General features: G+C 37.6%; 1 protein-coding gene across 2 annotated transcripts in view; it reads left to right on the plus strand.

The window, feature by feature from the left end:
- Window positions 1-12,464, plus strand: part of TNIP3 (TNFAIP3 interacting protein 3) — a 92,021-nt gene extending 79,557 nt beyond the window's left edge. The window contains exons 12-13 of one of the 2 annotated variants that reach the window (XM_015539997.2): window positions 2,596-2,656; window positions 12,332-12,464. In XM_015539997.2, coding sequence (XP_015395483.2) covers window positions 2,596-2,656; window positions 12,332-12,363 — 93 coding nt within the window. In that variant the 3' untranslated portion in view covers window positions 12,364-12,464. The other variant, XM_015539998.2, reaches the window with a different exon arrangement.
- The last annotated feature ends 15,097 nt before the right edge of the window (window positions 12,465-27,561 follow it).

Genomic DNA, 27,561 nt, shown 5'->3' on the forward strand with positions numbered 1-27,561 from the left:
CCAAGAGGACATTTTTGTCTATAAAGAAAAGCAAAGTGAATATAGCAAGTCTGAGAGATGCCTTTTTCAGTTATAAACTTATGTTGAACTACTGTGGACATTGCTACATTTGTGCCACAGAGGTTTGACATTTTCCAATTAAAAGGATATTCCTAAAGCATCCAAGAAAAAGTGACCCACTTAAGTTGCTCTCTGTGACTGTGTCTACCCAGGCAAAATGAAACGAATAGTGGAGCAATTATTTGTGAGTGGAATTGATTTGGACAGTCACCCTGAATAAGTCAGAACCAAAGCACCCTTCTTTCCTTTCTCCATAGCGGTATTCCACCCACCCTCCCCCATGGTCTGGATGCGTCTCTAATTTGTGTTTTGGCTACATAGACAGAATCTTTATACCGGAAAAAACATCATACATTTTTTTGCATTTTGGAAATGTTCAGACAGCTCCCCTCCTCCTTAGTTTTTATTAGCTGTGTTTTTAATTATGCAAAGAATCTTGAGAATCCCTTTACCTGGGATTTTCCTGGCAGAACATGTGTGGAGAGCATGATTCTTTTGATTGCCATAGTTTTGTATTTGAGTGTAACTCAAAGCCCTTTTCCCAAGGGAGGAGGTAATGACTCTTCGGGTGGCAGAAGGATGTCAGAATTTAATGAGCATCCTTTAGTTGACCCCGGTGTGACACAGCACACTGCTGAGAATTTGCTTCATTTTGTGTTGTTGCCCCATGTCACTTCTGTGACCCACCCCCATTTCCTTTTTTCTTTACCTGCTTGCTTACTTTTCAATCTTCACCAGAAACATTCCTTGGAATTCCCAAACATAGGTATAATTCCCTAAATTTGCTTTCAGAATGTAGAAGTAAATTAATATTGGGGGAAACAGAAAGAGACAGAAATGTACTTTGGAGTTATCTCCTACAGGTTGGGAAATTGTAGAATTATTCTTGTGAAAGGTTAACTTATAAAGCCAATGAGTCAGGCAAGCTCATCTAGAAGTAAAAATGACTATTGTCTTCAAATATTCATTTATGGAAAGAAGGCAGAAATTCACCTAGTCTAAAAGCTCATCAAACTTTCCTGATCAGTTATAAGAGGAGTGGTCCAGACCTTGTAAAATTATCACCAAATAAAAGTCTGTATTTGAAAAAAGATTCTGAGTCATGTATGTAATGGCTTGTATTCAGTTAAACAGTATTCAGTTAAACACGATCTTGCTATAACAATAGAATTTAACTCCCAGGGTTCATTTAAAAAGAATATTTAGTGTTCTATGCTTATTTCTAAGCCTGAATTAAAACACAAGCGATAGTGTTTGTAAAATTACAGTATATTTGCCTTCTTTTGGCAACTCTCCTGGAATATAAAACTGAGGCTCACGTCACTTATCCTACATGTTATTTGAGACATCTAAAAATAAACGAGGAGATAAAAAACAGAGGTGATCTCATTTCCTCTTTTAGCTTTTTCGTGGACCAAAAGGAGCCAAGAGTCTAGGTGTCTGAGTGGGGGTAAAGTGGGGTCAGACTGTACTAAATGCAGCATTTCTTAGTGTCTTGTCAGATAATTGAACTTTAAGGCTACTTTCAGTGGTCTGGCAGCCCTGTAAATGCTCCCTGTTGGCTCATTGTTAGAGAAAATTTCCCGGAGTTATTTTCTGGAGGTAATTGAATAATAGAACAAAAGGTCTGTATTCTCCGTGTCTTGGGGGAGGAGGGGGGCAGGGGTGAGCATTGGCAGCAGGAAGACAGACCATCCTCAGGGGCAGGTGAACCTCAGATTGCTGTGTTCCAAGTGGTTCAATACAGAGACTCTCATCTTAGAACGGAATCTTGAAATTCAGGTCTATAGCTCATGATTTATTCAGTGCAGTTTGTTTGACATGTTCCTTGATATTCAATATCTAGATGTTCTTAACTGGTGAAACCTAGAAGAAAATCCCACAGGGCAAATCCAAGTCTGCCCTTTTCTCTCACTGCCTCTCTAGTCTAAACCACCTGAGTGATTTAGAGAAGAGTTTCCGCGGAGGAACACTACAAAGAGAAAGATCTGCCCTGCTTCACCATCCTGAGCCTCTACAAGCCATGTCCGCAGTTAACGGCTTAGATTTCTTCCTTGTACCAGAAAACGTTGAGCTTGTGATTGTTTTCTCGGTCTTCCTTTTGCCTCCTGTGTGAGGGATTTAAACATAGTATTTATTGATGGTAAACTGCTTTGTTTTGTTTATGGGCTGTAGTAAGTTTTACAGAAGTGTTTATACTTCTGCAGATATCCAAAACACATCTGCTTCAAAAAAAAAAAAAACAAAAAACAAAAAACAAAAAAAAAAAAAACAAAAGACACCATGACACAACCCCAAAGTACGAGAAATTCTGGCCAGCACAGTGCACAGTGTGGATTTAGAGGGGGGTTGGGAGATGGTAATAGTGATGACGGAGGTAAGAGAGATGAGCGTGATTGGCAACAGGTTTGGACAAAAATTACTTTTGTGTTGCCTGCATAATAAAAGCCACATAGTATAATTATATTTTTAATGCGCCTCTATGTTTTGTTTGAAGTCCATATTGCTATAATAATGTTGTATTGTTCCACACAGCCAGACTATCAGTGGTATGCTCCTGACCAGTTTCCGCCAGATGTGCAGCACAAGGCAAATGGTAAGACCACAGCTGTATTGAGCATTCTTTCATGTTTACATTTTAATGGGGTCTTTTCGGGATGTTTACTCAACATACATTCATTCGTACTCAGGGAGGGCCTTCTCTAAAGTTGTGTTGCATACACAACTCTAATTTGATGCACCTGGGGTTAAATTGAACTCCTTCAGAAAAAGAAAATGTTCAAATGCAGAAATGCATGAATCTCAGTCCTGGCTTCTGTTCCCATTCCAGTCTCAGAGTCAGTATCCCATCTGGGGTTAGAAATGAAAACTTCAAGTAGAGCTATACTGTAACAACAACAACAAAGCTCTGTGATTCCACTACAAAGGGCAGATGCACATCCACTCTTCCAGGTTGAGTTTGCTAGACAGATGTTTTAAATGTCACTGGCAGACAGACAGAGGAAACAAAGACTCAGAACTGTGTTCCCTAGTGACTAAATGTCAGACTTCAAGTTTAGGCCAAGGTAGCCCACAACACCCACCTCTAAGTACACTGGAAAAAACCTAAAAAGGCACCTAGAAAGTACTCACAACTAACTACTCTTTTATCTTACTTTTCTTTGGTTTACCATTCTCCTCTTCTTTCCAGAATCTGCCATACTTTCTACTACTTATCTCTATGGTCTCAGGAGGCCATCTAGGAATGGGCTGTATAAACTGTGCTATAACCATAATCTTACCTCTATTTTCATCACATATCATCAAAAGTCAGCCATGCCTGCTACATGCTTAAAAATCTCCTGTGACACACACTTGTGACTCTATGTTGTTAATTTCCAGAGATTTTAATCTATCCACAAAAGCTGAAGACGAGCCATATTCCAATTTCAGGTCATACTTGAAACTTGATCTCATTTAGTTCAGATCTGAGATCATAGAACTCTGGTTTTTAGTATAAGGAGCCCATTATGGAGTGGAAATAGAAAGCTAGGGATAACATGCAGTCTTCCAGGTTGTATACTTCACAGTCCAAAGACTTCTTCATGGCAGTCTTTGCAAATGTAGCCCCCTACAACAAAGAGTTGTGCTTTATACAACCTGGACATCTGTACCCAGCAGCACTAGGAATGGCAAATGCCATAGCTTACAGAAGGCTTATAGAAAAAAAGAAGGTAAAAAGTGAGAGCTGTATAATAAAATGTCTAGTTATTTATCAGAAAACTGTGGGTCTTTGTTTTTCTTTTCTTTTTACTATGAATATAGCCCTTGGCTTTAATGAAGTTCTTGGGTTCCAGCCATAACAGAGAGCTTTTATTAGAATGGCATACTATTAACCATAATGATTGTTGTATAATGTCTGTGTTTTTGAAACCCATTGTTGTATAATAGCTGAACTGCCACCCAATTACAATTTTCCACTTCATATTATATTGGTCCAGAGTGAATATTAAAGATATCTTCTCTCTGAGGTGGAGTTTAATCACTAGAAAATGCAATTATGCATAGAGAATTCAGTAACATCATAAAGCCATTCATATATCACTACTAGATTCTTCTTGGACTAATATAATAGAACTTAATAATTATGTAAAATAGAAATGAATTGTCATGACCTTCAGAAACTAAATAAAATTATGCAAAAATAGAATATTATAGTCAGTGTGCAAGACCCACAGATTTTTGTCTACTTGGGAAGAAACATAATGAAATTTGTGGTGTGTAATATGTTGTGTGACAGTCTATAGATTTAAAACTATAATAAGAGGGGCGCCTGGGTGGCTCAGTCGGTTAAGCCGCTGACTTTGGCTCAGGTCATGATCTCGCGGTCCGTGAGTTCAAGCCCCGCGTCGGGCTCTGTGCTGACAGCTCAGAGCCTGGAGCCTGTTTCAGATTCTGTGTCTCCCTCTCTCTGACCCTCCCCCATTCATGCTCTGTCTCTCTCTGTCTCAAAAATAAATAAACGTTAAAAAAAATTAAAAATAAAAATTAAAAATAAAACTATAATAAGAAAAAAAAAACCTCTGTTATGTTGCAACCTGAGTATTTTTAAAACATTGTTTAAATCTTCACAATATGCCATAAAATAGGTTTTGTTATTATGCCATTTTACAGATTAGGAAACTGAGGCTTAGAGAATTTAAGTAGCATGCCTAAATCACGCAGTTGGTAAAAATCAGCCCTGAGATGAGATTCCAAATGTACAGAACTTTAAAACCTATCTTTGAATCACATCCTATTGTTCTCTTGAAAACCCCCCTCTCACTATATTAAAATTTTCTAAAATGATTGATATAAAGTGAGAATGGGGGCTTTAACTTGGATAATTATATGACTAGAATCTAACCATGAATAGTCTTTTCTTCCTATGCACTTGTAACATATGTTATTTGTGCTACTCATTTGGTATTTTGCATATCATAGATAAAAGACACAGTACAATGCAAGGTTAAATACATAATAAATGCTATCAACGAGTTAATGCTTGGGCAGCCCTGACAGAAACTGATGGGATGTGTTGCCATTTGAAACCTTTCTTTCTCCATACCAACACAGCTCTGCAGCTAACTGTGGCTTCTCTGTAGCAGAGAAGAGGGCTGATCACGGGCTGGGCCATAGAAAGAAATCCCCTACTCAGAAATCTACCTGTTTTTGATTTCTGTTGCTCCTCTTCTAGCTTCCAAAGCTGATGCTATTTTAAAGTTCAAGCCAGGTCATAAAAATTGGCAAAAGCTCTGGAATCACTCTTGTCAAAAAACAAAAACAAGAACAAAAACATCTCGTGTGCCATTATTTAATTTCAGTGGTGATTCTTCTTATTTTTTATTTCATTTAATTGGAAAGCTCCTTTTGATTTGTAAGTCCAACCCAATTTCTCAGAATTCCTTTTTTTTTAAAAATATTATTTATTTATTTTGAGAGAGAGAGAGAGAGCACAAGGAGGGGAGGGACAGAGAGAGAGAGAGAGAGAGAGAGGGAGAGAGAAAATCCCAAGCAGGATCTGCACTGTCATTGCAGAGCCTGATGCAAGGACTCAGACTCACAAACCATGAGATCATGACCTGAACCAAAACCAAGAGTTGTATGCTTAACCAATTAAGACACCAGGGTGCCCCTAGGATTCCTTTTTTCAAATGTTTGTGTATTTATTTTGAGAGAGAGAGAGAGAAAGAGAGAGCATGTGCACACAAGTTGGGGAGGGGCAGCAGAAAGAGAGGGAGAGAGAGAATCCCAAGTTTTCGGCGCAGAGCCCAATCAGGGGCTTGATCCCACGAACCATGAGATTGTGGCCTGAGCCGAAATCAAAAGTCAGACACTCAACCAGCTGAGCCACCCAGGTGCTCCCAGTTGCTCAAAATTCTTAAAAGTAGCTTTGTGGTATTATTAAATATGAGTTTAGAAATCTTTTTATTATACAGATTTTTAAAATAATAGTACTCATTGTCTTACTATATGGCTAATATGTTTATCTTTCACTATTCAGGAATATACTGCTAGCCAATATACCCTATTCTTTGGGCTATAAATACCAACAATCAAACAATGGAAGGAGAAATGAGTGGAAAATCAGGTTCTGTTCCTGATAAATTATAAACAGAAAGTATTTTTTTAATGTTTATTTATTTTTGAGAGAGAGACAGACAGACAGACAGAGCATGAGCGGGGGAGGGGCAGAGAGAGAGGGAGACACAGAATCAGAAACAGGCTGCAGGCTCCAGGCTCCAAGCTGTCAGCACAGAGCCTGATGCGGGGCTCAAACTCACAAACTGTGAGATCATGACCTGAGCCGAAGTCGGACACTCAACCCGACTGAGCCACCCAGGCACCCCAGAAAGTATTTTTAAAACTCATATAAATTCTATTCATATAATAACTATGTAAGTAATTTACTTGTATTTAAATGAAAATGATCCTTTCAGAAATATGGTATTTAAATTAATACTAATTTGTATGTGTGCTTTGTACATTGCCCTAGTTCTCAGTTTTTTATTAATTTCCTGTGACTCCTGACAAATTTACTTTTTTACCACAATATATATAGCACATTATATTTTGCTCCTTATAATTATTCCTCTTAAGATCATCTAACCTGAAATAGCGGCTCTGATGTCTATGCATGAAGTGTTTGTAGAGCAGTAGCCTTGTGATTTTTCAAAGGTACAGTGGGTAATGAGTGATTAAATTGCTCTGACACCACTAGATCCTCCTTTAACATTCCCAGGGCCTGAGGCAAGAATACATGGAGAGCTGCATACTTCATGTTAAATATTTAAGTGTCATGAATCAAGCGTAGAAGCTATTATAGTCTATCCTCCTACTGATAAATATACCTGGAATGGCAGAGTGAAATTTAAAATGCTCATATTCCAACCAGTTCTGTTCCAGGAAACAGTGGCACAGGAACACCTGAGCCATGGCCCATCCCCTTCTCTTCCCACCTTTCCAGTGGGAGGGGTCTTGAGTGTGAATTTGAGTACAGCCCGTTTGCACATCCCAGCTTCATCCATATACCCCTCATTATGCTACAACAGCACCCCTTGACTTCAGGCTTGGGAAAGAGGACCACATGAGGCCTAGAAGCAGAAATAAGGTCGGTTGGGCAGGAAATTTGGGGATCTGCATGTGGGTACCAACAGCTTGTTCTAGAAGAAAGCAGACTCAGGCCGGGGAGAGAGATGGCTAGAGGAGGACCACAGCAGGTCCCTCTATAAGTGTAGACCTAATGAAGGACTTCCTGGCCAAGGATTAGTCTATTGAACAGTCTTTGAGTAAACTAATTTCCATCGTTGCTCTCAGTTACTGTCTCTGGTTATTTTAGAATGCTTTGGGGACGCATTGAAAATTAAGTCTTCTGGGGTGCCTGGGTGGCTCAGTCAGTTGAACACCCGACTCTTGATTTTGGGTCACGATTCCAGGGTCATAGGATTGAGCCCTGCATCAGGCTCTGTGCTGAGTGTGGAGCCTGCTTAAGATTCTCTCTCCCTCCTTCTGCCCCTCTCTCCAACTTGCACATGCACATTCTCTCTCTCTAAAAAAAAAAAAAAAAAAAAAAGAATGCACACACAGAAAAAGAAAATTCTTTTTTCAAAAACTAAAGATTTAAATAAAGGTTTTCAAGACATTTAAGACTTGCTTGGCTTTCTCTCTTCATAGCACTAGATTTTAATATATTGAAGTACACAGATGTTAAGGGGCTACAGTTTCTGTTTAGAAACACGATTTTACAGGGGTGCCTGGGTGGCTCAGTCGGTTAAGCGTCCGACTTTGGCTCAGGTCATGATCTCGCAGTTTGTGAGTTCAAGCCCCTCATCAGGCTCTGTGCCAACAGCTTGGAGCCTGGAGCCTGCTTCATATTCTGTGTCTCCTTCTCTCTCTGCCCCTCCCCTGCTTATGCTCTATCTCTCTCTGTCTCTCAAAAATAAATAAATGTTAAAAAAAATTTAAAAAAAAAAAGAAATGTGATTTTACAGAGAACATTTTAATTTCATTTCATCTGTTATCAGAATGGGATGCAAAATGACTTCCATGTTTCTAGAACAATTATGACATAGTTGAGTTAGTATAACTTTGAAAACATGTTTTGTTTCTTCCTTGTGAAATGTCAAAAAGGCTATGTTTTCTAACTATTTTGCCTGCCAGTCACTTCTGTAACCTTCCAAATTTTTCATATGGTGCAGAGTTGAACTTTGTCTAATGAGCTAGAGCTCAATTCTTACATATTTGGAAAGACATGAAATGTAGGCATGTGAGATTGTGTTGTGAGAAAACATAATTATTTCTTTACAATACAGAAGATCAAAGTCCAACTATTATAATTGGCCTTTACTAACGTCTAATAATAACTCGTTAACTGAACACTTACTGAATTCGTTTCCTAGGGCTACCATAACCAAGGAGCAAAAACTAGGTGGCTTAAAAATGGCAGAAATTTATACTCTCACACTCTGGAGGCTAGAAGTCTGAAATCCCGGTGTTGGGGTCATGCCCCCTCCGGATCCTCTAGGGCAGGCTCTTTTCTTGCCTTTTCCTGCTTCTAGTAGCCCCAGAATGTACTTGGCTCGTGGTAGCAGAACACCAATCTCTGCCTTGCTCTTCACATGGCTGTCTTCCCTCTTATCTGTGTCTGTGTCCAAATTTTCATCTTCTTGTAAGGACTCCAGTCATGTTGGATTAGGCTAATCCAGTATAATCTCATATTAACCTGATTCTGTATGAAAAATCCTGTTTCCAAAAAAGGTCACATTCACAGGTACCAGGGGTTAAGACTTACACATATCTCTTGGGGGGACACAATTCAACCCATATCACTAATCCTGTGTCTGGCACAGGATTGCTCAAAACCTTGTAGCGACCCTATGAAATGAGTACCACTGTTGCTCCTGTTTTATAATTGTGGAAACTGAGGACCAGAGACATAATGTCACTTGTCCAAATCCACATAGCTGGTTATTGCCTACAACATAGACAAGCCCGAGCAGTCTAGCTCCCAAGCCCACATTGTAACCACTGAGCAATATGGACAACCCCTGGCTATACATTAAAATATAGTAGTGTTGTCGTTTTCATATATTTTATTTAAATAAATTCATTTTTTAAATATTTATTTATTTATTGAGAAATAGAGCAGACACGCATGCACAGGCAAGCAGAGTAGAGTCAGAGAAAGAGGGAGAGAGAGAGAATCCCAAGCAGGCTTCGTGCTATCATCAGGGAGCCCAGAACAGCACTTGAACTCATGAATCTGAGATCAAGACCTAAGCTTAACTGACTGAGCTACCCAGGCACCCCTATTTAAATAAATTCTAAGGCCCTGTCCTGAAAGCCAGAATCTTTCTCATTTTGTGTCTTTTTATAACTGTCTTTGTATCTAACCATTACTGGTAATTTTACATTGGTAAGACGGCTGGATTAGTTGGATTTTTTTTTAGTACCTGGTGATATGAGGAGATACAGGAACCAGTGTAAACAGTAAAAGCTACTTCAGAGATGTAAGAAACAGAAGAAACTTAGAGGCTACATTGGGTGGTTTTCACTACAGATGGGTAAAATAATATTTTTCTTTTATAAAATATATTACTTACTTGGGGCACCTGGGTGGCTCAGTCAGTTAAGTGTCTGACTTCAGCTCAGGTTGTGATCTCATGGCTGGTGAGTTCGAGCCCCACGTCGGGCTCTGTGCTGACAGCTCAGAGCCTGGAGCCTGCTTCAGATTCTGTGTCTCCCTCTCTCTCTGCCCCTCCCCCACCCATTCTCTCTCTCTCTCTCTCTCTCTCTCTCTCTCTCTCTCTCTCTCTCTCTCTCTCAAAAATGAATAAATGTGAAAAAAAAATTTAAATATATTACTTTCATAATTATCTTACCAGGAGTTAATAAAGAGTATTAATCAATTAGAGACAGATAGTTTTATGCCTATTTCATTTCTGGAGTTTCAGAGAAGAATTGCAGAAGAAATTATAAGGTGTCCTCACTTTATAATGCTATAAAGTTCAGCTTATTGGTAAACTAAGTGATTTTGCTAAGGGAATATTAAATAAAGTGTAAATGTATATTTATATGTACAGGAACATATGAAAATGCAGGTGGTAAATATATTCCTATGCAGACACTGATTTATAAGCAAAGACTAAACATTCTAGTTAACATTATATATAGATATAGGTAGGTAGATAGAACCTAGATGAGAAAAATGCATACAATAAGGCTAGACTAGTCACAATTCCACTAGGTATTGCAATATACCTCTTAAATGGAAGATAAAATTCTGTAGGGAAGCGAGGTTTATATCCCATATTGCATTCCATTCTTCCTAGGGAAGAATGTTTACTTCCCTAGGTTTCCTTACTGTTGATGCATAAGCACCCACATTCTAAGAGGTGAGTGGGCATGATCCTCCTCTTTCTTGATTGATATCTTTGCCTTCTCTGTCCCCTTCTCTCCCCAGATTCCTTAGTTCCCCTCCAACCTGAAGGGACAGGAGTGTGGGGGAGAGGTCCCAGGCCCAAGATTCCATCTGCTCTCCTTCCTGGATCCCAGAGGGGGACAGGGGAAGAGGGTGGCATCCCTAACCCTCAGCAGTGAGGAAGAACAGGGCTCCTAGGGCCTGAGCTCTGACCACTACCCACCATCTCCCTTCCTCCCTGCTCCCAAGACTGGCCCACTTCTGCATGGGGCAGTGGGTTACAGCTCAGTTCGCACTGAGAATGTAAGAGCTACAAAATTTCTATGAAATTAAGTTTTGTGTCTTCAAAAGAGAGAGAAAGAGAGAAAGAGAAAGCAAAGTCCCCTCAATCCTTTTAACCTTTCTGCTGCACTCCCCTCTCCTCTCAGGGGACTTCAGATTCAGCTAATCCTTGATGTAGAGTCAGACATGGCCTCTGCCACCAAGATCTCTGGGTTCTATTCAGATCACTTCAGCATCATGCTATTTAACATGCACTCTTGTGAACATAAAAGCATGGAGTGTAACACATACCATTAATAGATAATAAGCCACACATTAGTGAGTAGAATTCTTTACCAACGAATAAGGCAAAGCAGACTGTCTAGCACTGTGAGAACCCATGATTCCCTTGTGCCATTTCTCTTGCCCTGCCATCAGAACTGTGGAGCCAAGTCTGATGACAGAAGTCTCTTCCACATTCACTATATGGGGACACTCTGCCTTCTCTTCAAGGAACTGAAGACCTGTTTTTGCTTTTGTTCAGATTTCCATTCTGCCATGGATTATCTCGTGGGTCACAACCTGTCTCCATCTAAAACATGGAGATAATGACCCTTGCCTCTGTACCTATTTCACAAGAGTGCTGTAAAAACTACAGAAGAATTAATTTTTCTTAATGTTTTAAGATATCATTAATGTATTAAATCTAAACTTTAGATTGTTTTAGATCTGTGGACTATGCTTCTGGGTCCAAATGTATGTTCTTAACATATTGGATACCTTTTTAATGTAATGGCCGCCATGCTTAGAAGAATATTTTTTAAACCTGGAAAGGAAACTGTTAGTGAGTCCATTTAAACGTTTGTTTATTTGAAATACCAAATGCAGGCCAGCAAAAATAAAACATTCAATATATTCAAAATTGTTATCATGAATAGGAAAACACTTTATTTCTTGAAATTTATATAATTGTATATACTTTATTTTTTTATATTTTAAAAGTTACATATATTTTTTCTGTTGCCATGAGGAGATCTTTGATTTTGTCTTCCCTATAGTGCTTTCCTGTAGTCCTACTAAAATATACTGTGTTTTTCATATTGGTCTTCATGGGCCATTAACATATCTTAAGAACTGTGATCTTTTCTATTGCTTTGACAATAACATACCCTTTACCACACTTAAAGTAGTTTAGGTGACAGCTGTCATTCTGTGGGCTACGTACTGAACCCCATAGTATCATATATGACTTACTTTCACAAGCAAATGCCTGAGCCACCAAAATGCCAGCAAGGATACGAAGTAGTACGGACTATTCCTCTTCAGGCGTGAGTAGAACTAGGCCACAGCTGATTTCACAAAGTGGTAAGCATATGTCAGTGCTTAAAATAATAGCCCTCCATTTCCCGCCCCTTGATTTCTCCGTGTAAACTGATGGGAACTCATGAATAAAATCTCTCTCTTTTTTTTTTTTTTCCTGCCAGCCTCAATGTTTATGTTAGCCTTAAGCCAGAAGAAAAGAAATGAATTTTCAGTTTTTAATCTGAAACATTTTCCTGCTGTCTTTCATAGGCTTCTCCTCAGAAAAGAAAGTCAATCAGTAGAAGCACACACACGTGCACAGCGTACGGGCAGAGGGAGAGCTTGGCGGAGGGCCCTCATTTCTCTTTTTCCCGTGGCTTGCGTCTGCACAACTGCGTACCATCTACTCCATTATTTGTGCCTGGCAGTGTCTCCCTGTGGCATGGATAGAGGAAAAGACTTGTGACAGCTAAGATCCTGACCAAGTCTGAGAAGCCAGTGTGACACAACCAAACACAACTTCCAGTTTCCTCGGCATGAGATTGAGCAGACAGATTATGCGCCCTTCTTTGAAACTCTCTTCAGCATATCGCTGTCAGATTTTGCAGAGGTGATTTCCCAATTTGAGCGACTCCACTTTTGTTGCAGTGGTGTTGTATATTGATTGAAATATGTATTCCCTGGGGGAAAAGCATCTGCAGGGGTAAGTTTGTAACATTGCTCCCGTTAGTTGTATAGGGGCTTGGTTCTTTAGCCTGTTTGATTAGATACTGTGTTCATCCTTGTTGGCCTCAGTGAACTTGTCAATAGGACTGAAGAGGTGTATATACTTCCTGAAACTCAGTGAATGGTTCAATCTGAATAACATATAAACTTGAAACTGTTCTTTAAACAGATCGTTCCTTTAAGATGATGGGAAATTGTGAGCCTACTTCATTTCTAGGTGGACTAGATTATGAAAGAAAACCCTACTGTGATGATGATGGTATTGGCTGTGTTCATATGCACGTCCAGTAGTAGTTCGGAGATACGTGGATTTGTAGTTAAATCTGTTTTTTCTTCCTGTGGATTTGAGTAATTATCGATGAAAAACATGTCTGACTTCTCAAACCTATTAAAATGGAAAATGAATGTATCCGAATTGTGTGGCAATTAAATTGTACAGTGGCATGACAGATGTCTAAAGACTAAGCAGATTTAAAAGTATTCCGTTCATCCATTTAATAAGGGTTTTGCTACGACCAACCGGAGATCCTCTTTGTGAGATGTATAACAGGAGCGTGAGATCCACAGATATCTGTGATCCTAGACGTACCTAAAGAAAACCGGGAGCATCTGCTGAACCTGAAGTCACATAAAACAATCCAAGATACTGCCGAAACTATCTAGCTCCGACTTCCCGAAGTTATACTACTTAATTCCAGCTCAGATGCTTTTCTTTTTCAGTTTCTGAATATACTTGAAACTTCGTGTAATGGAGAAGTGAAAGAGCTTTAGAAAGTTAACTACTTTCAGCCTGAGTCCAGCTACTCAAACCACAATTCCTGAGAAAGAACTGTCCTTCTCTTACGTTAATTCTCTGAAGCTTTGTTTTTGTTTTCGCTGCTCCTTATTAAAGAGACAAACCATTCTTGAGCAATACTTCAGCATAAGTGAATCAGGAAAACAATGGAGTTTACAAGTCAGTTTCATGGAAACACATTTTTTTTTTTTTTGATTTCTGTTTCCTCGGATTAGTGGAAAAGTCATTGCAGTAACAACTTTTAGTGGTGGATTAAGTTTACCAACTGAGATGTGCCTGTCAGAATAAGAATGGAACACACATACAAGAAGTACCCTTTGATGGACTCATTCTAGGTCAATCCAACAGCAATAAAACAAGACTTAATCATCCCATTACTATTACTGAAGTCTTCCTATTATTAATTAGCAAATTGGCAAACATTGGCAAGATGGCACCAATGCTAATGTAATGGGAAACACTCCAATTTAAGTGAGACCTAATTTAATTTGAATTCCCAGTGGGTGACTGCAAATGTGAGAAGGGGACCCCTTGCTCTGAATACACCTGCGCTTCCAAGAAGACAGATGTCTACAGCCTTGGCCGTGGCCCGAGAGCCAGCCAGTCCCTCCTGCGTCCTTCTCCCCAAACCGTTTGTTTGGGGACTTCTGTCTCAGCCCATAATAAAGGTCATCCTCAGCTGTGGCACTTGCTTCATTATCACAACACAATTTGTGGAAATTGGGTGAGGAATAGCTGAGGGGAAGAAGTCCTACCACACAGTCTCTTTTATCTAGGAAATGTACAACTAGGGCGCATTTTAAGTTTTTGATGATCGTGGAGAATTTGATCTTGAAGGTATCACCTTCACTTTGTCCTGATTGTGATGTGAAGTCAAAAGAAAACCTTCCTTGGGGTCTGGTTAGGTCTGGGAGTTAGGCCAGCCTCTGTTGCTACTAGCATAGAGTTTTACCTCGTTTTCTTTTCAACAAAAAGGACATTTCAGACTAACTTGCTAATATTATTAATTATGGACAGAGTTCCACATGATTTTCTTTAGTTTATTTACTGAGCTCCATCACCTAGCAAGAGAGGTATAATTACTGCCTTGTTACAGATAATTAATCTAGGGCACAGAGAGATTCAGTCATTTCTGCAAAGTCTCAAGGCAAGGAAATGGCAGAGCCAGGATTCAAAATTGTGGGCCAGGGCCACCCAGTTCTGTGCATGCTGTAATTCTGTTTTCTAGGTTACCCCAGCAAGTTCTCCTTGTTTTTACAGTTCTTTCGGGTTTTCACAAAATTGCACTACAAGAACATACTTGTTAGGAGAAAGTATTTTAATAAGGAAAATACTGTATATCGTATAGAATTTAGTAAGTTACCCCTGGAGTTAAGAGAAATATCTCATTTTGTGGTGCCTGGGTGGCTCAGTTGGTTGAGCATCCAACTCTTGGTTTTGGCTCAGGTCATGATCTCACGGTTCGTGGGTTCAAGCCCCTTTCGGGCTATGATGCTGACAGTGTGGAGCCTGCTTGGGATTCTGTCTCCCTCTGTCTCTGCCCCTCTCCTGCTTGCTCTCTCTCTCTCTCAAAAATAAATAAATAAATAAATAAATAAATAAATAAATAAATAAATAAGAGAAGTATCTCGTTTAGGCAACTACATGGGAAAAGAAAAATACACACTTAATGTTAAAGTGACATGAGGGGCACCTGGGTGGCTCAATAAGGTAAGTATCTGGCTTCGGCTCAGGTCACGATCTCACAGTTCATGGGTTTGAGCCCCATGCTGGACTCTGTGCTGACAGCTCAGAGTCTGGAACCTGCTTCAGATTCTGTGTCTCCCTCTTTCTCTGTGTACCCCTCCTCTGATCACACTCTGTCTCTCCCAGTCTCTCTCTGTCAAAAATAAATAAACATTAAAATAAAATAAAGTGCATTACGTGGTACAAGTATGGGCCTGAATGGTTGCTTTCATGTACCAATACATTTTTTAATGTTTGTTTGTTTTGAGAGCAGGGAAGGGCAGCAAAAGAGGGAGAAAGAGAATCCCAGGCAGGTTCCACATTGTCAGTGCGGAGCCCAACCCAGGGCTCAGTCTCACAAACTGTGAGATTATGACCTGAGCTGAAATCAAAAGTCAGATGCTTAACCAACTGAGTTATCCATGTGCCCCATAACATAGCTCAGTCACTAGTGAAATCAAATCTAAAAGACCTATGACCTCCCAACTCAATAATTCAATTTAACAGTATTTTTAATTAATTTTTTCAATGTTTATTCCTTTTTTTGAGAGACAGAAAGAGACAGCAAGTGGGGAAGGGGAGGGAGAGGGAGACACAGAATCTGAAGCAGGCTGCAGGCTCTGAGCTGTTAGCACAGAGCCCTATGTAGGGCTGGAACCCAGGAACTGCAAAATCATGACCTGATCTGAAATCAGATGCTCAGTTGACTGAGCCACCCAGGCTGTCCTTCTCTGTATCATTCTAATCTTAGTATATATACTGCCTAAGTGAGCACAACAATTATTATATGAATACAGGCTTATTTTCAAAAATGTCTAGGCAGCACAAAACATCTCACACTGCTTTTGCCTCTGTGCACTATTTTTGGTTGAATACATATTTGGGGGTGGGGAGAGGCAGAGTCATTTAGCAGCTTTTATTCTCCTCAATTTGAGAGCCCCTTTGCCCCCTTTTCCTTTTTTGCCATTTTTCTACCCATCTTCCCAGGGACCCCAATAATATTAGATCCGAAGGTGATACAGAATCATTTGCATTGCTGTTGCAGCTACACTATGATCTTCCTTCCCTGCCTCAAAATTGCTTAATCTCCAATTACACAGCTTGAAAGAAAGGAAAATATTTTCTATAATCCCTACTTTTAATAATTTTAGAAATATTTTTTCTTGCTTCATCACCATTTTACCTATCTACCTCTTTGTGCTCATCAGTCTTTGGTCCAAGGAAGAAAGGTGTTCTGGGGGACTCCAAGCATTTGTGATTCTATAGAAAAGGAAACTTCTACCAGCACGCACTATGCACACACCCACATATAACACACACACACACACACACACACACACACACACACACACACACACACACCCTGCCTCTACCTCTCTACCTTACAGGCAACAGTTTAGGCCTCTAGTTTCTCCATTTATGTCTGAGTAGATTTATTCAATGGGAAATTTTGCATAATAAAGCTAATTTTTTTTTCCATTTTGCCTCAAATCCCTGTGTGCATAATATATTGCCAAGAATACTGACAAACTCTATCCTAAACTCCTGCAGGAAGTGATAATGTTGAAATCTAGAACCAAATAATTTGCCAGTAACTGCTGAGTAATATGACGGGACTTTTAATGTTCATGGGAGCATGTGAGTCTCACTAATTTGTGTACTGCACGGAAAGTTAAAATAATTTCTCTCTACTCTCCTTTGACTTTATTCCATTCCAACATCAGAAGGAAGAGCGCAATTTATGAGACTCAGGAAATACCGTTTGGTAAACTAAACCCAACCCTTAGGGCTTCCTCATGTGCTTATTACTGAGAATTAATTTGCTGGGAGACTCCATCTTATTAACTGATTTTCCTGAGTCTGCTCTTGACTGGCAGGGGTGTGCTTAGATGGACTGGTAATTTCATTTGCACATCCATGGGAGAACCTCACGGCTTCCCTCTCTCATATCTACAGCCAAAGGATGATGACCCACATTAGTCAACCACAGACACACACACAGAGGGCAAGAATAAAAATGAGACCCCCTCTATTCAGAGACTACTTTGCAGGCAGATCTCGCAATGCTGAAGTAAAAGAAAAATGAACTTGGGAGACTTGTTTGTTTCTTGGTTTCCAAATGCCCACTCCATCTTTGTTTGTTTGTTTGTTTGTTTGTTTGTTTGTTTGTTTGTTTGTTGGAATAGCACCTCAGTATCCTTTAGGAGAGTTATCTTTCCCCCACCGGAACCGGTTTGACATAAAGTGCCCTGCCCTCTCCTAGGTAAGAGGCAACCATGTGATCCAAACCAGGCTATGTGGACACTCCATTGCTGGAATTTGAACTTTAAGCCAGCGTAGTCCTGGGGAGGCTGTGGTCATTACCTGGCACCTTAGAATTGGTCATGTTTTACAACACATTGTAGATCATGTTCTACTCACTTTGATGTGAGTAACCCAGTGTCTCTCCAATCAATTTGTTAAGTCAGAGTTTCTTGAGTTTGAAAGAAAAGAATCTTAATTAATTGCAAGTGTGAGAGTTGAAGGTCAGAAAGTAACCGTCAAGTATATTGTGAGAAATAAATATACGTTATGCACACACATTTTTTATATCTTTAAAAATGGAAAGTCAACCTTATAATAATATAATCAGATGGGTTAATTTAAATGTCATGCTTGCCAGTCTTACAAAATATTATCTTGGATCATGGTGCAATACATTTTAATATCTTTTAAAGTGGAAATACCACAACGAAAAATAAAACATACTTCTTCATTTGAATTTTCTCCTAAATCCGAAAAGCCCTTCAAGAAGATATTTTAATGAGGCAAACTTGGGAGAAGTTCCAATGAAGTAAAACCACCAAAGCCCATGTCTAACTTTCCTATTTCTTTTTTTGAAGTGCTAACTTGCATATAACTGTTAATTTACATTTTCATAGGTATTAATAAATAAATGATAGGAAATAGAATTCCTTTGTGTAGGAACTATATCAAATGAATTCTGCTTTAACATCTCAGTGGGATGATGTTTTGTTTTGTTTTCCCCCAGCAAAGTTAAACTCTAACATTATAAACTTCAGATTGTTCTGTAACAGAATGTTAATTGAGATACAGGGTAGCTCCTCAATGAGAAGTTAAGGTAAAATTGCTGATGGCTTCAAAATCATCTGAGTTAGTACATTCAATTCTACACATATCCTAAGTCTCATCTTGATCAAATATCTATTTTGAATGTTATTATTTGTCAATGTCACTCACTAGAAACATGTTTTGTTTGCATAAAAATGTGTGTGCAGTGATGGGTGATGTAAAAGAAATAGAGGCACTTTCTATTCTTTCTATTGTCTAGGGAAAATTATTCTAGCAGTTGTAGGGAGGATGGACTGAAGCCAGGGAGAGTGAAGCTCCTTTTAATTTTCAACATATATTTCAGCCTTTCAACATCTTTGGAAGTATCATCCTTTTATAGAAAGCACAGAAGAAAGATAGTCAGAATTTAGCAATTTATATTAAGCAAAATATTATAATATTCAAGTGCTCTAGCAAATTTTTAAAATTTTCTTACAAAAATGTATTATTTTAATAATTGGCAAAATCTAGAATAATTTTCTCCAAAAGGACAACTAGCCTTTGATTTATTTTTATAGTATTATTAGTTCGATATGGCTCTAGTGGTATGACAGAAATCCACCTTTCTCATAAGACATTAAAAGTTAATCCCAGAATGTAGATTAATTATTAAGAAAATTTATAAGTTAAAATGGATTTTTTTTTTTTAGATTCAATGAAGTGGAGAGCCAATGTTCTGGCATAAATTAATTTAATTTTTTTTCCAGTTTTATCATGTTTCCCTAAAGAAAATTATTACTAATACTATTTGGCAAACTTTTAATTTTCCTTTGGACATTCTTTCTTGCTTCATCACCAAATAATTTAGGATCTATCTCCTTCACTCCTCTACCAACTGGGGAGACAGCATGTGTTAAGTTGATTTCCAGTAAGATGAAAAAAATAATCAGGTAAAAATAAGTTTTTGTGATTTGTTTTTCATTTGTTTTTTTGTTTTTTGCCGATAGAAATAGCCAAGGTAGTTTAAGAGATTTTATTCTAAATCCTTCAGGAGATCCACTTTTAGCAAAAAGAGTATAATGAATGGGTATAGCAAAATTTTGTAGAAAGAGCATGGATTTGGAGTCAGGTACAGATTCTGCTCCTGGTGGCACCAGGTGTGAACATGAACAAGTGTGTGTAAGTCAGTGAACCTCAGTTTCTGTAACTGAAAAAGGACAGTAAGAAAACAATCTCAGAAGATTTTTATAAAAATTAATTCATATCAAATATATAATGTTTGGCCCTGGGTGGTATTCAGTATACATTAACTTCCTTCTGCTTATTGTGATGGTTAAAGAGATCTCTCTCGAATAACATTCCTAAAATGTGCTTGTTGGAAGGGAAATAGGAGCTGTACAGGAAAGGATTCCATCCCCGTGAGTGTAAGATGTGTTTCATCCAACTCAGCCTTTACTGTAGGACACCTCTCATATCTCTTCACATGAAATTGCAAATTGCAAAACTTACACTGTGAATCTCTCCCAACATGTACAGATTTTAAGTTGTGTTGGTAAGGAGAACATACATAGAATTCACACAAAAATCAGATGCCAGTCAAGATTGATCTCTGCAAGAAAGAGGCATAAAATTCTAAATTCTTTACTAAATTTAGATATTTTATGTTTATTAAAAGATAAGACCACACACAGGAAGGGTTGTGATATTATATATGGGTGAATGGGTGTCATATGCCAAATAGAAGGAGACAGAGACAAGGGAATATGTATTCCAACAAGGAGTAACAATTTTGAATTTTGTTCAAGCTGAATGTGACTGAAAATAGATCAAAGCATGCAAATCAAAAGGGCTCATCCTGATCCAGAAAGAATGAAGCAGAATATCTGGACACATTCTGAAAAAAAAAACAAAAAACTGGATTACAAAGATAATATAATAATCATGAATTTAAAAATAATTCTGATACAAGTTTTCAAGCTAAAAAAATCAATTGGTTTACAAAGGAACAATGGAGGGATACCAACCAATCCTGGACAACACGACATACAGGAAAACATTAATGGAGTAGCACTTGCCATTTTTTCTTTACATTATACTTTTATTTTTCATTTACTTTTTCACTCACCTTTCAGGTATCAATGTAAATAACATACTGAATGTATATAAATAATACACTGAAATTATATTAAATTTTATATAAATTACTCTGTAATTCCTAATAACATTATAAGGCAATTATAAATACCTTATTTCTTAGTAATATATATTTGTACTTTTAAAAATACATGTAAGTTTTATCATATCTAGGGTTAGAGTGTAACAATGATACAATGCAAGGAGCCTGCCTCCCTGAGAGTTTATGTTCCAGTTTTGAAAATCTGAAGGTTTTATTACTGTTATAATATATAGGTCAAAGTTCAAGCCAAAGATTACTTGATTAAGAAATGTTTTATTTTTGAAACCTAACAGCATTTTACATTTTGGCCATTGCACAAAATCCTTTTTATAATTTTTTATTCTATCTTGCAGTTCAGAAGAAATTCAAGTAAAACTCAGATTTCAGGTTTTCGTGTTTATATCCCTTAGAAAAACAAATCATCTCATGGAAGGAGAAACTAAATCACAGATGTGGATATAGAGTTACCAATCTAGCAGAACTACAGCTTTTTATGTAATTTTCTAGTTTGTAGGCACCCTCAATGAAGCCAAACTTACATATGCCACCTTACATAGAGGAATTTTGGAGATCTGACAATATTCCAGAGTAAAGCAGCTTCGGGCACATTCGTGATAGTAATGTCTGCAAGACACCTCCAATTCCAAAAGACAATTAGATCATTGATTAGTTTCAACACAATATGTATCCAAGTTCTTAATGAGGTTATTTCAAAAATTAGAAGCATAAGTACTCCAAAGATACACCTGAAGCTATTTGTTTAAGTAAGAGGAAATCAGTGGTAAAAAGCATAACATCCAAATATCTTTCCTTTATAATTAATCTGTCAAAACAACTTATATACAATTTATAGATATTAAATAATGCATATATTTCTTAAGTGTAACACAAAATAGACAATTAAAATATTCTAACAGAAATGTAATAATGAAAGAAGAACTAAGCTTCTGATAAAAATATTTTTCTTTCTTTTGATAGCTTTCCAAAAGTTCTTTTGTACCAGTAAACATGCCACCTGGTGCATTTCATTTCAGATTTTTGAAAAAAGTTTATTTATTTTCAGAGAAAGACAAAGAGCTTCTGATAAAAATATTTTTTTTCTTCTGATAACTTTTCTGGAAGTTCTTTTGTACCAATAAACATGCTACCTGGTGCATTTCATTTCAGATTTTTGAAAAAAGTTTATTTATTTATTTTGAGAGAAGGAACTTATTTTGAAAAAGTTTATTTATTTTGTGAGGGGGATGAACAGAGAGAGGGAGAGAAAGAATCCCAAGCAGACTTTATGCTGTCAGCACAGAGCCCCCACGCAGGGCTCAATCTCATGAACCATGAGATCATGACCTGAGCCAAGAGTCAGATGCTCAGCCAACTGAGCCACCCAAGCGCCCCTTTAAGAATCTTTATAAGAGATATCCAAACTGATTCCTAAGGATGTTGTATGCAGCTTGTAAAAGTTAGAAACAGTCACGCTGGTGGGGCATTTGCATGTTCGTGGACAGAAGATTGCTAGAATCAGAAGCAGAACTCAGAGTGTAGTAAGCTTAAAGGAAATTCTTCTCCCATTTTCATCTAATCTGCCCCCTTTACAACCTTCTGATTTTACTAGGCTTGTAAAGTAAGGGGTAAGGAGTTGGCAGACAAAGAGATGAAGGGTTGATTGATGAGGTGGAGGAAAGGTAACATCAAAGAACACCCATCATCTGATGCATCTATGAGCAAAACAAAACAGCTTCACTTAATTGCAAACCCTGGGAACGTTACAGCCTGAAGTCAACTTAAGTGCCAATGTCTTTGAAGCACTGAGGTCCTCTGGTAAATTAGCATCCACTACAAGCTACATTGTGACCATCAACAGGGCCAGCCACCAGGAAACTTTTCTGTGAAATGCCATCTGTATGGCTCTTTATGAAACAAAAGTCATCATGTTCTTTTCTGGAGTTTTTGAACCTGAACACACAGTTCACAGCCTAAGAAGTTTCTCTGTTCTTTGCTAACATCAGGTCAGCTCTGAGGGCCCACAACAGAAAGTGGCTGTCTTTGCTCTGCTATACTGGCATTTACCAAAATCACTGGATTTTCTTCTTTTATTCTCCACAAACTTTCTTAAGAAAAAAGCTGCTTTTTCCCCCCTTCACTTTTTCATCTACTCACAATTACTGTCTTTGGTTTTTTGAAGATGGTACTTGATTGAGGACCTCCTCATATTGACCCAACGCCAGCAATGCTAAACCATGTGGTCCTTCCCTTAGAGAGTCAGGACTATATTCCCTCACCTTCTACATGGCTGACACCAGCCCTCAAAAGTGAGAGATGATCCTCATAAAATAGCGAAAAGAAAATATTGTGACCCGATGTACTTGACAAAATCTTGTACCACGAGCTCCCATATACAGGAGCTCAGAAAACACATCACCCATGTGAATGTCTAAATAAAAATATTTTAAACATACATTGTAGCTAAAGAACACATTCTAGAAGGATTAAACAGTAAAAAAAGTATATATATATGTATATGTGTATATATATATATATATATACATATATATATATGTATATATATATATATATATATATATATATATAAAACCCTATAAGCAATATTTAGCATAATGGAAGAAACAACTGAAACCAATATATTTGATTTATAAAAGCTAGCATAAATATGTAACTATAAACTAGGAAAACGTGTAGGCAAACACCATAAATACCATATGTGGTATTTACATGTAACATATAGGTGAATATCATATAAACAACATAAATATGTAAACATAAACCAGAAATATATATGTACATCTCATATGATGGATAGTTGGCTAACATCCTAATGTATAAATAGTTTTAATAAATTTTTAGGGGCGCCTGGGTGGCTCAGTCGGTTGGGCGTCCGACGTCGGCTCAGTGAGGTCGTGATCTCACGGCTGGTGAGTTTGAGCCCCGCGTCGGGCTCTGTGCTGACACCTCAGAGCCTGGAGCCTGCTTCAGATTCTGTGTCTCCTTCTCTCTGTGCCCCTCCGCTGTTCCTGCTCTGTCTCTCTCTGTCTCAAAAATAAATAAAAACATAAAAATTTTTTTTAATAAATAAAAAATAAATAAATTTTTAAAAGCACATTTATTTAACAAATATTGATTAAGCACTTATATTCTATTCCATCTAAAATAAGCCTGGAACCTTCATATACTACTAGTATACTACTAGTGAGAATGTAAATTAGTTTACCTTTTCTGGAAAGCAGTTGATGCCATGTACCATGTGTTTTAATAATGCTCTTACTCTTTGATCCAGTCAAGTCCTCTTCTAAGAATCTAAAGAGTTAGTGATATGATCAAAGACCTGTATGAGAATTGTTAAATAAGTTAAGAAACACATCACGAGCCATTTTGTCATTATTAAAATCATCTACAAAAATTTAACATAGTAGAATGTTAATTTAACTTAACTATGTAAGTAAAGAAAAATCACCACTTAAAAAAACCTACTTAGGTTCACAATTCATCTTCAATTCTGAAATCTAAGAATTTCCAAATAACAAAAACTATTTTGTAAGGCATTTAATAGCAAAATATGACCTGAATTTATATGAGGCTATTTATAGCCTTTATTCATCTTATTTATTGTAAAAATAAAAATTTCAGTATTAACGTATTTGATTGCAGGGTCCTTCCCCAGACCACACTAGGGCTATTATGTAATACACAGTTTATACCTCATTATCTTTTTATAGCCAATCAATTCTCAATTCCTAAGCATACTTTGGCTCCAAAAATTCAAGTAAGGGATAGAAGACCTATGCTACAGCCTTAATATATATATATATATATGTGTATATATATATATATATATGTGTGTATATATATGTATATATATATACACATATATATACACACATATATATATACACACATATATATACACACATATATACACACATATATATATACACACATATATACACATATATATATATATACACATATATATATACACATATATCTGGGGTGCCTGGGTGACTCAGTTGGTTGGGCGTCCGACTTTGGCCCAGGTCATGATATCACGGTTTGTGGGTTCGAGCCCCGCGTCAGGCTCTGTGCTGACAGCTCAGAGCCTGGAGCCTGCTTTGAGCTTTGTGTCTCCCTCTCTCTCTGCCCCTTCCCTACTCACACTCTGTCTCTCAAAAATAAATAAACATTGAAAAAAACTTATTCATCTGTATATTTATTTTTAATTCTATCTAGATGGAGAGATGGAAGGAAAGAAGGGAGGGAGGAAGGGAAAAGGGAAGAGTACAGGCATAGGAAAGCAAGGAATTTTTCTAAAATATTAGTCGTTTTAGAAATCTATAAGCAGTAGGATTATGGATGGTTTTATTTTCTTTCTCTTTAATGTTTTGAATGTTCTGAAATAAGCAAGATATTAGAACCAAGAAAAAGCAAAAACATTACAAAAATATTATTTTGCAGTTATTTTACATTAGAAGCTCTTCATGGAAAACACAGAGATAAAATATTTAACCAATTTAGTGTATGAGTTATCACAAATTTACATTTTCTCTCACGTCTTTTCTCTCCCCCATTGCACTTACCACCTTCTATCATAGTACATTTATTAATTTATTATGTTTATCATCCCTGCTAGAATGTTAACTCGTCAGGGTTTGGATCTTTTGTTGATTTTGTTCACAAACGTATCTCAAGTACCCAGAACAGTGCCTGGAACATATTAGGCACTCAGTGCATATTTGCTGAATTAACAAATATATATAATTCTGATATACTCAATAACAAAGAGAACAACACACATTCAGTAATTCATAGAATTGCATAATTATCAGAATTATATTATCTGAAGGAAGCCTGAGCTCTCTTTAGTATAAGTATGGCTTAGCTGAACATGGTTTTAGGACATTACTCACTATTAGATAGGCTATCCAAGTACATTATTTATTTTATGCTAAGAAATGTTTATAACCAGTTTCTAGTAGAAAATTTTCTTGAAGTTTCCTTTTCTTTAATGTTTTTCAAGTTTCCAAAGAGAAGATTAAGAACTCTTCTAGTGATACTATCATGTGATTCTGGCTTGGTGATTTATTAAAATAATATCCCTTTGATCCTTTTAATCTTGTCTGAGAAAAAAAAATCCTATCATCTAGTTTTCAAGGGCAATGTAGAGCATAATAAGAATATGCAATATGAGCAAAATTATCTACATTAGTTTCCACTGTGTTACCTTCATAATCTACTTCATTTGACAGTACTTTTAAATTGAATTCATAGAACCTAAAGAGCTCATGATTCTTCCTGAGAACAAATGGCTTCCTTCTCATCTACCTGTGCCTTTTCTCCCACAGGGTACCTCAATCCTAGGATCAGGCACACAGTAACGCTAAATGTAGCCGTCATGAATTTGTGTATGTGTAAACCCAAATAACACATGGAGTTGTGCAGCGGAAAGAGGCAGCTAAGCCAAACACGATTGCTCTCCCAGCATTCTTCAGGGCAAGTCATAATCCTTCTGATACTTTTGTATGCACTAGCTGTGAAAGTGGACATAAGATCTTAGGCTGCTTTTGCTTTTGACAACCTGAAGTCAGAGATTAAGGGGCACCTGGGTGGCTCAGTTGCTTAAGCATCCGACTCTTGACTTTGGCTCAGGTCGTGATCTCAGGATCTTTGAACTTTGGCTCAGGTCGTGGTTTGTGGGTTTTGAGCCCCGCATCAGGCTCTGCTTGGGATTCTCTGTCTCCTCTCTCTCTGCCCCTCACCCTCTTGTTCCCTTTCTCTCTCTCTGTCTCTCTCTCTCTTTCTCAAAAATAAATACATTAAAAAAAAAATAAAGTCAGAGATTAAATTCCCAAATAGCAGAAGAGATAGAGGAAAACATTGATTTTTTTTCCTTTTCTTTTGTTCCTCTAAGTGTATCTTTCACTTATACATTCTATTTTAGCACGGTACCTGCCATACTAAAAGTTTCTCCCCATTGGGGGAGATTGACCTCTGTTGCTCTATGCTGTGCTGTGTAGCAGACACTTGCTTTTTTTACTGAGCCCTTTTACTTATTGTAAAACCCATATTTGGCACCGGTATTCAGTCTCAGGGAAGATTAGTCCTGTCCAGTCTCAGCCCCAGAGGGCAAATCTTGATTACCTTCAACCAACCATAATACAGTAGTTCTATTTCCCTTGCCGTTTTGAAATTGAGTCAGAAGGAGGTACCTGACCCAATTCTAAGTAATAAGACAAGAATGGAAATCTGCTGGAGTACCTTGTAGGGAAAGATTCTATGCTCTTAAAAAGGGACCTGAGAGAGAGAGAGCTCTTGTGCTTGTTTTGCCCCTGGACATTGATCTGTGAGGATGTATGGTTTGCAGATAGAATCATTTTGCAAACATTAGAGGCCTATCAGAGATACCAAGGTTGGTAGAACAAAAGGAAAGACTCTGAGTATTTATTTAATGGCATTCTTAAATTGCTGAATTAACAAACCCTGGAGTCTCTCTACATCTGAAACACTAGTAAAGTGCAACAATGAAGTTTCCATGTTAACCTAGCCACTTTGAGTAAAAGCTAAAGGCATGCCTCTTCAGCAATATGGTAGCAAGCTAATTTGCAATTTTTTTGAGACACGTTGGCTATTTGCAATAATAATGCATCCTTGTAAGTTTTCAGTTCTTATCTTTGCCAACCTCAGTCTGATTTCATTTTGAGCAATCACTTGGAATTTTTGAAGTGGTCTATTACCTAAGTCCCTTTGCTTTTTGAAAAAAAAAAAAAAAAGTAGAATACAAAAGGCATATATGAGAAAAAAAAAACCCTGGAGATCTAACTAGCTACAAATCAAATAATAGACTCACCCACAGTCTTATTTCAAAGCTATTCTTTGAACTTAAAATTTGGCCTAAATTTGAGTATTCTCTTTTTTAACTTTTTAATGTTTATTTTTTGAGAGAGACAGAGAGAGCGTGAATGAGGGAGGGGCAGAGAGAGAAGGAAACACAGAATCTGATTCAGGCTCCAGGCTCTGAGC

Source organism: Panthera tigris, chromosome B1 (genome assembly GCF_018350195.1).
Source record: "Panthera tigris isolate Pti1 chromosome B1, P.tigris_Pti1_mat1.1, whole genome shotgun sequence".
Classification (NCBI taxonomy): Eukaryota; Metazoa; Chordata; class Mammalia; order Carnivora; family Felidae; genus Panthera; species Panthera tigris.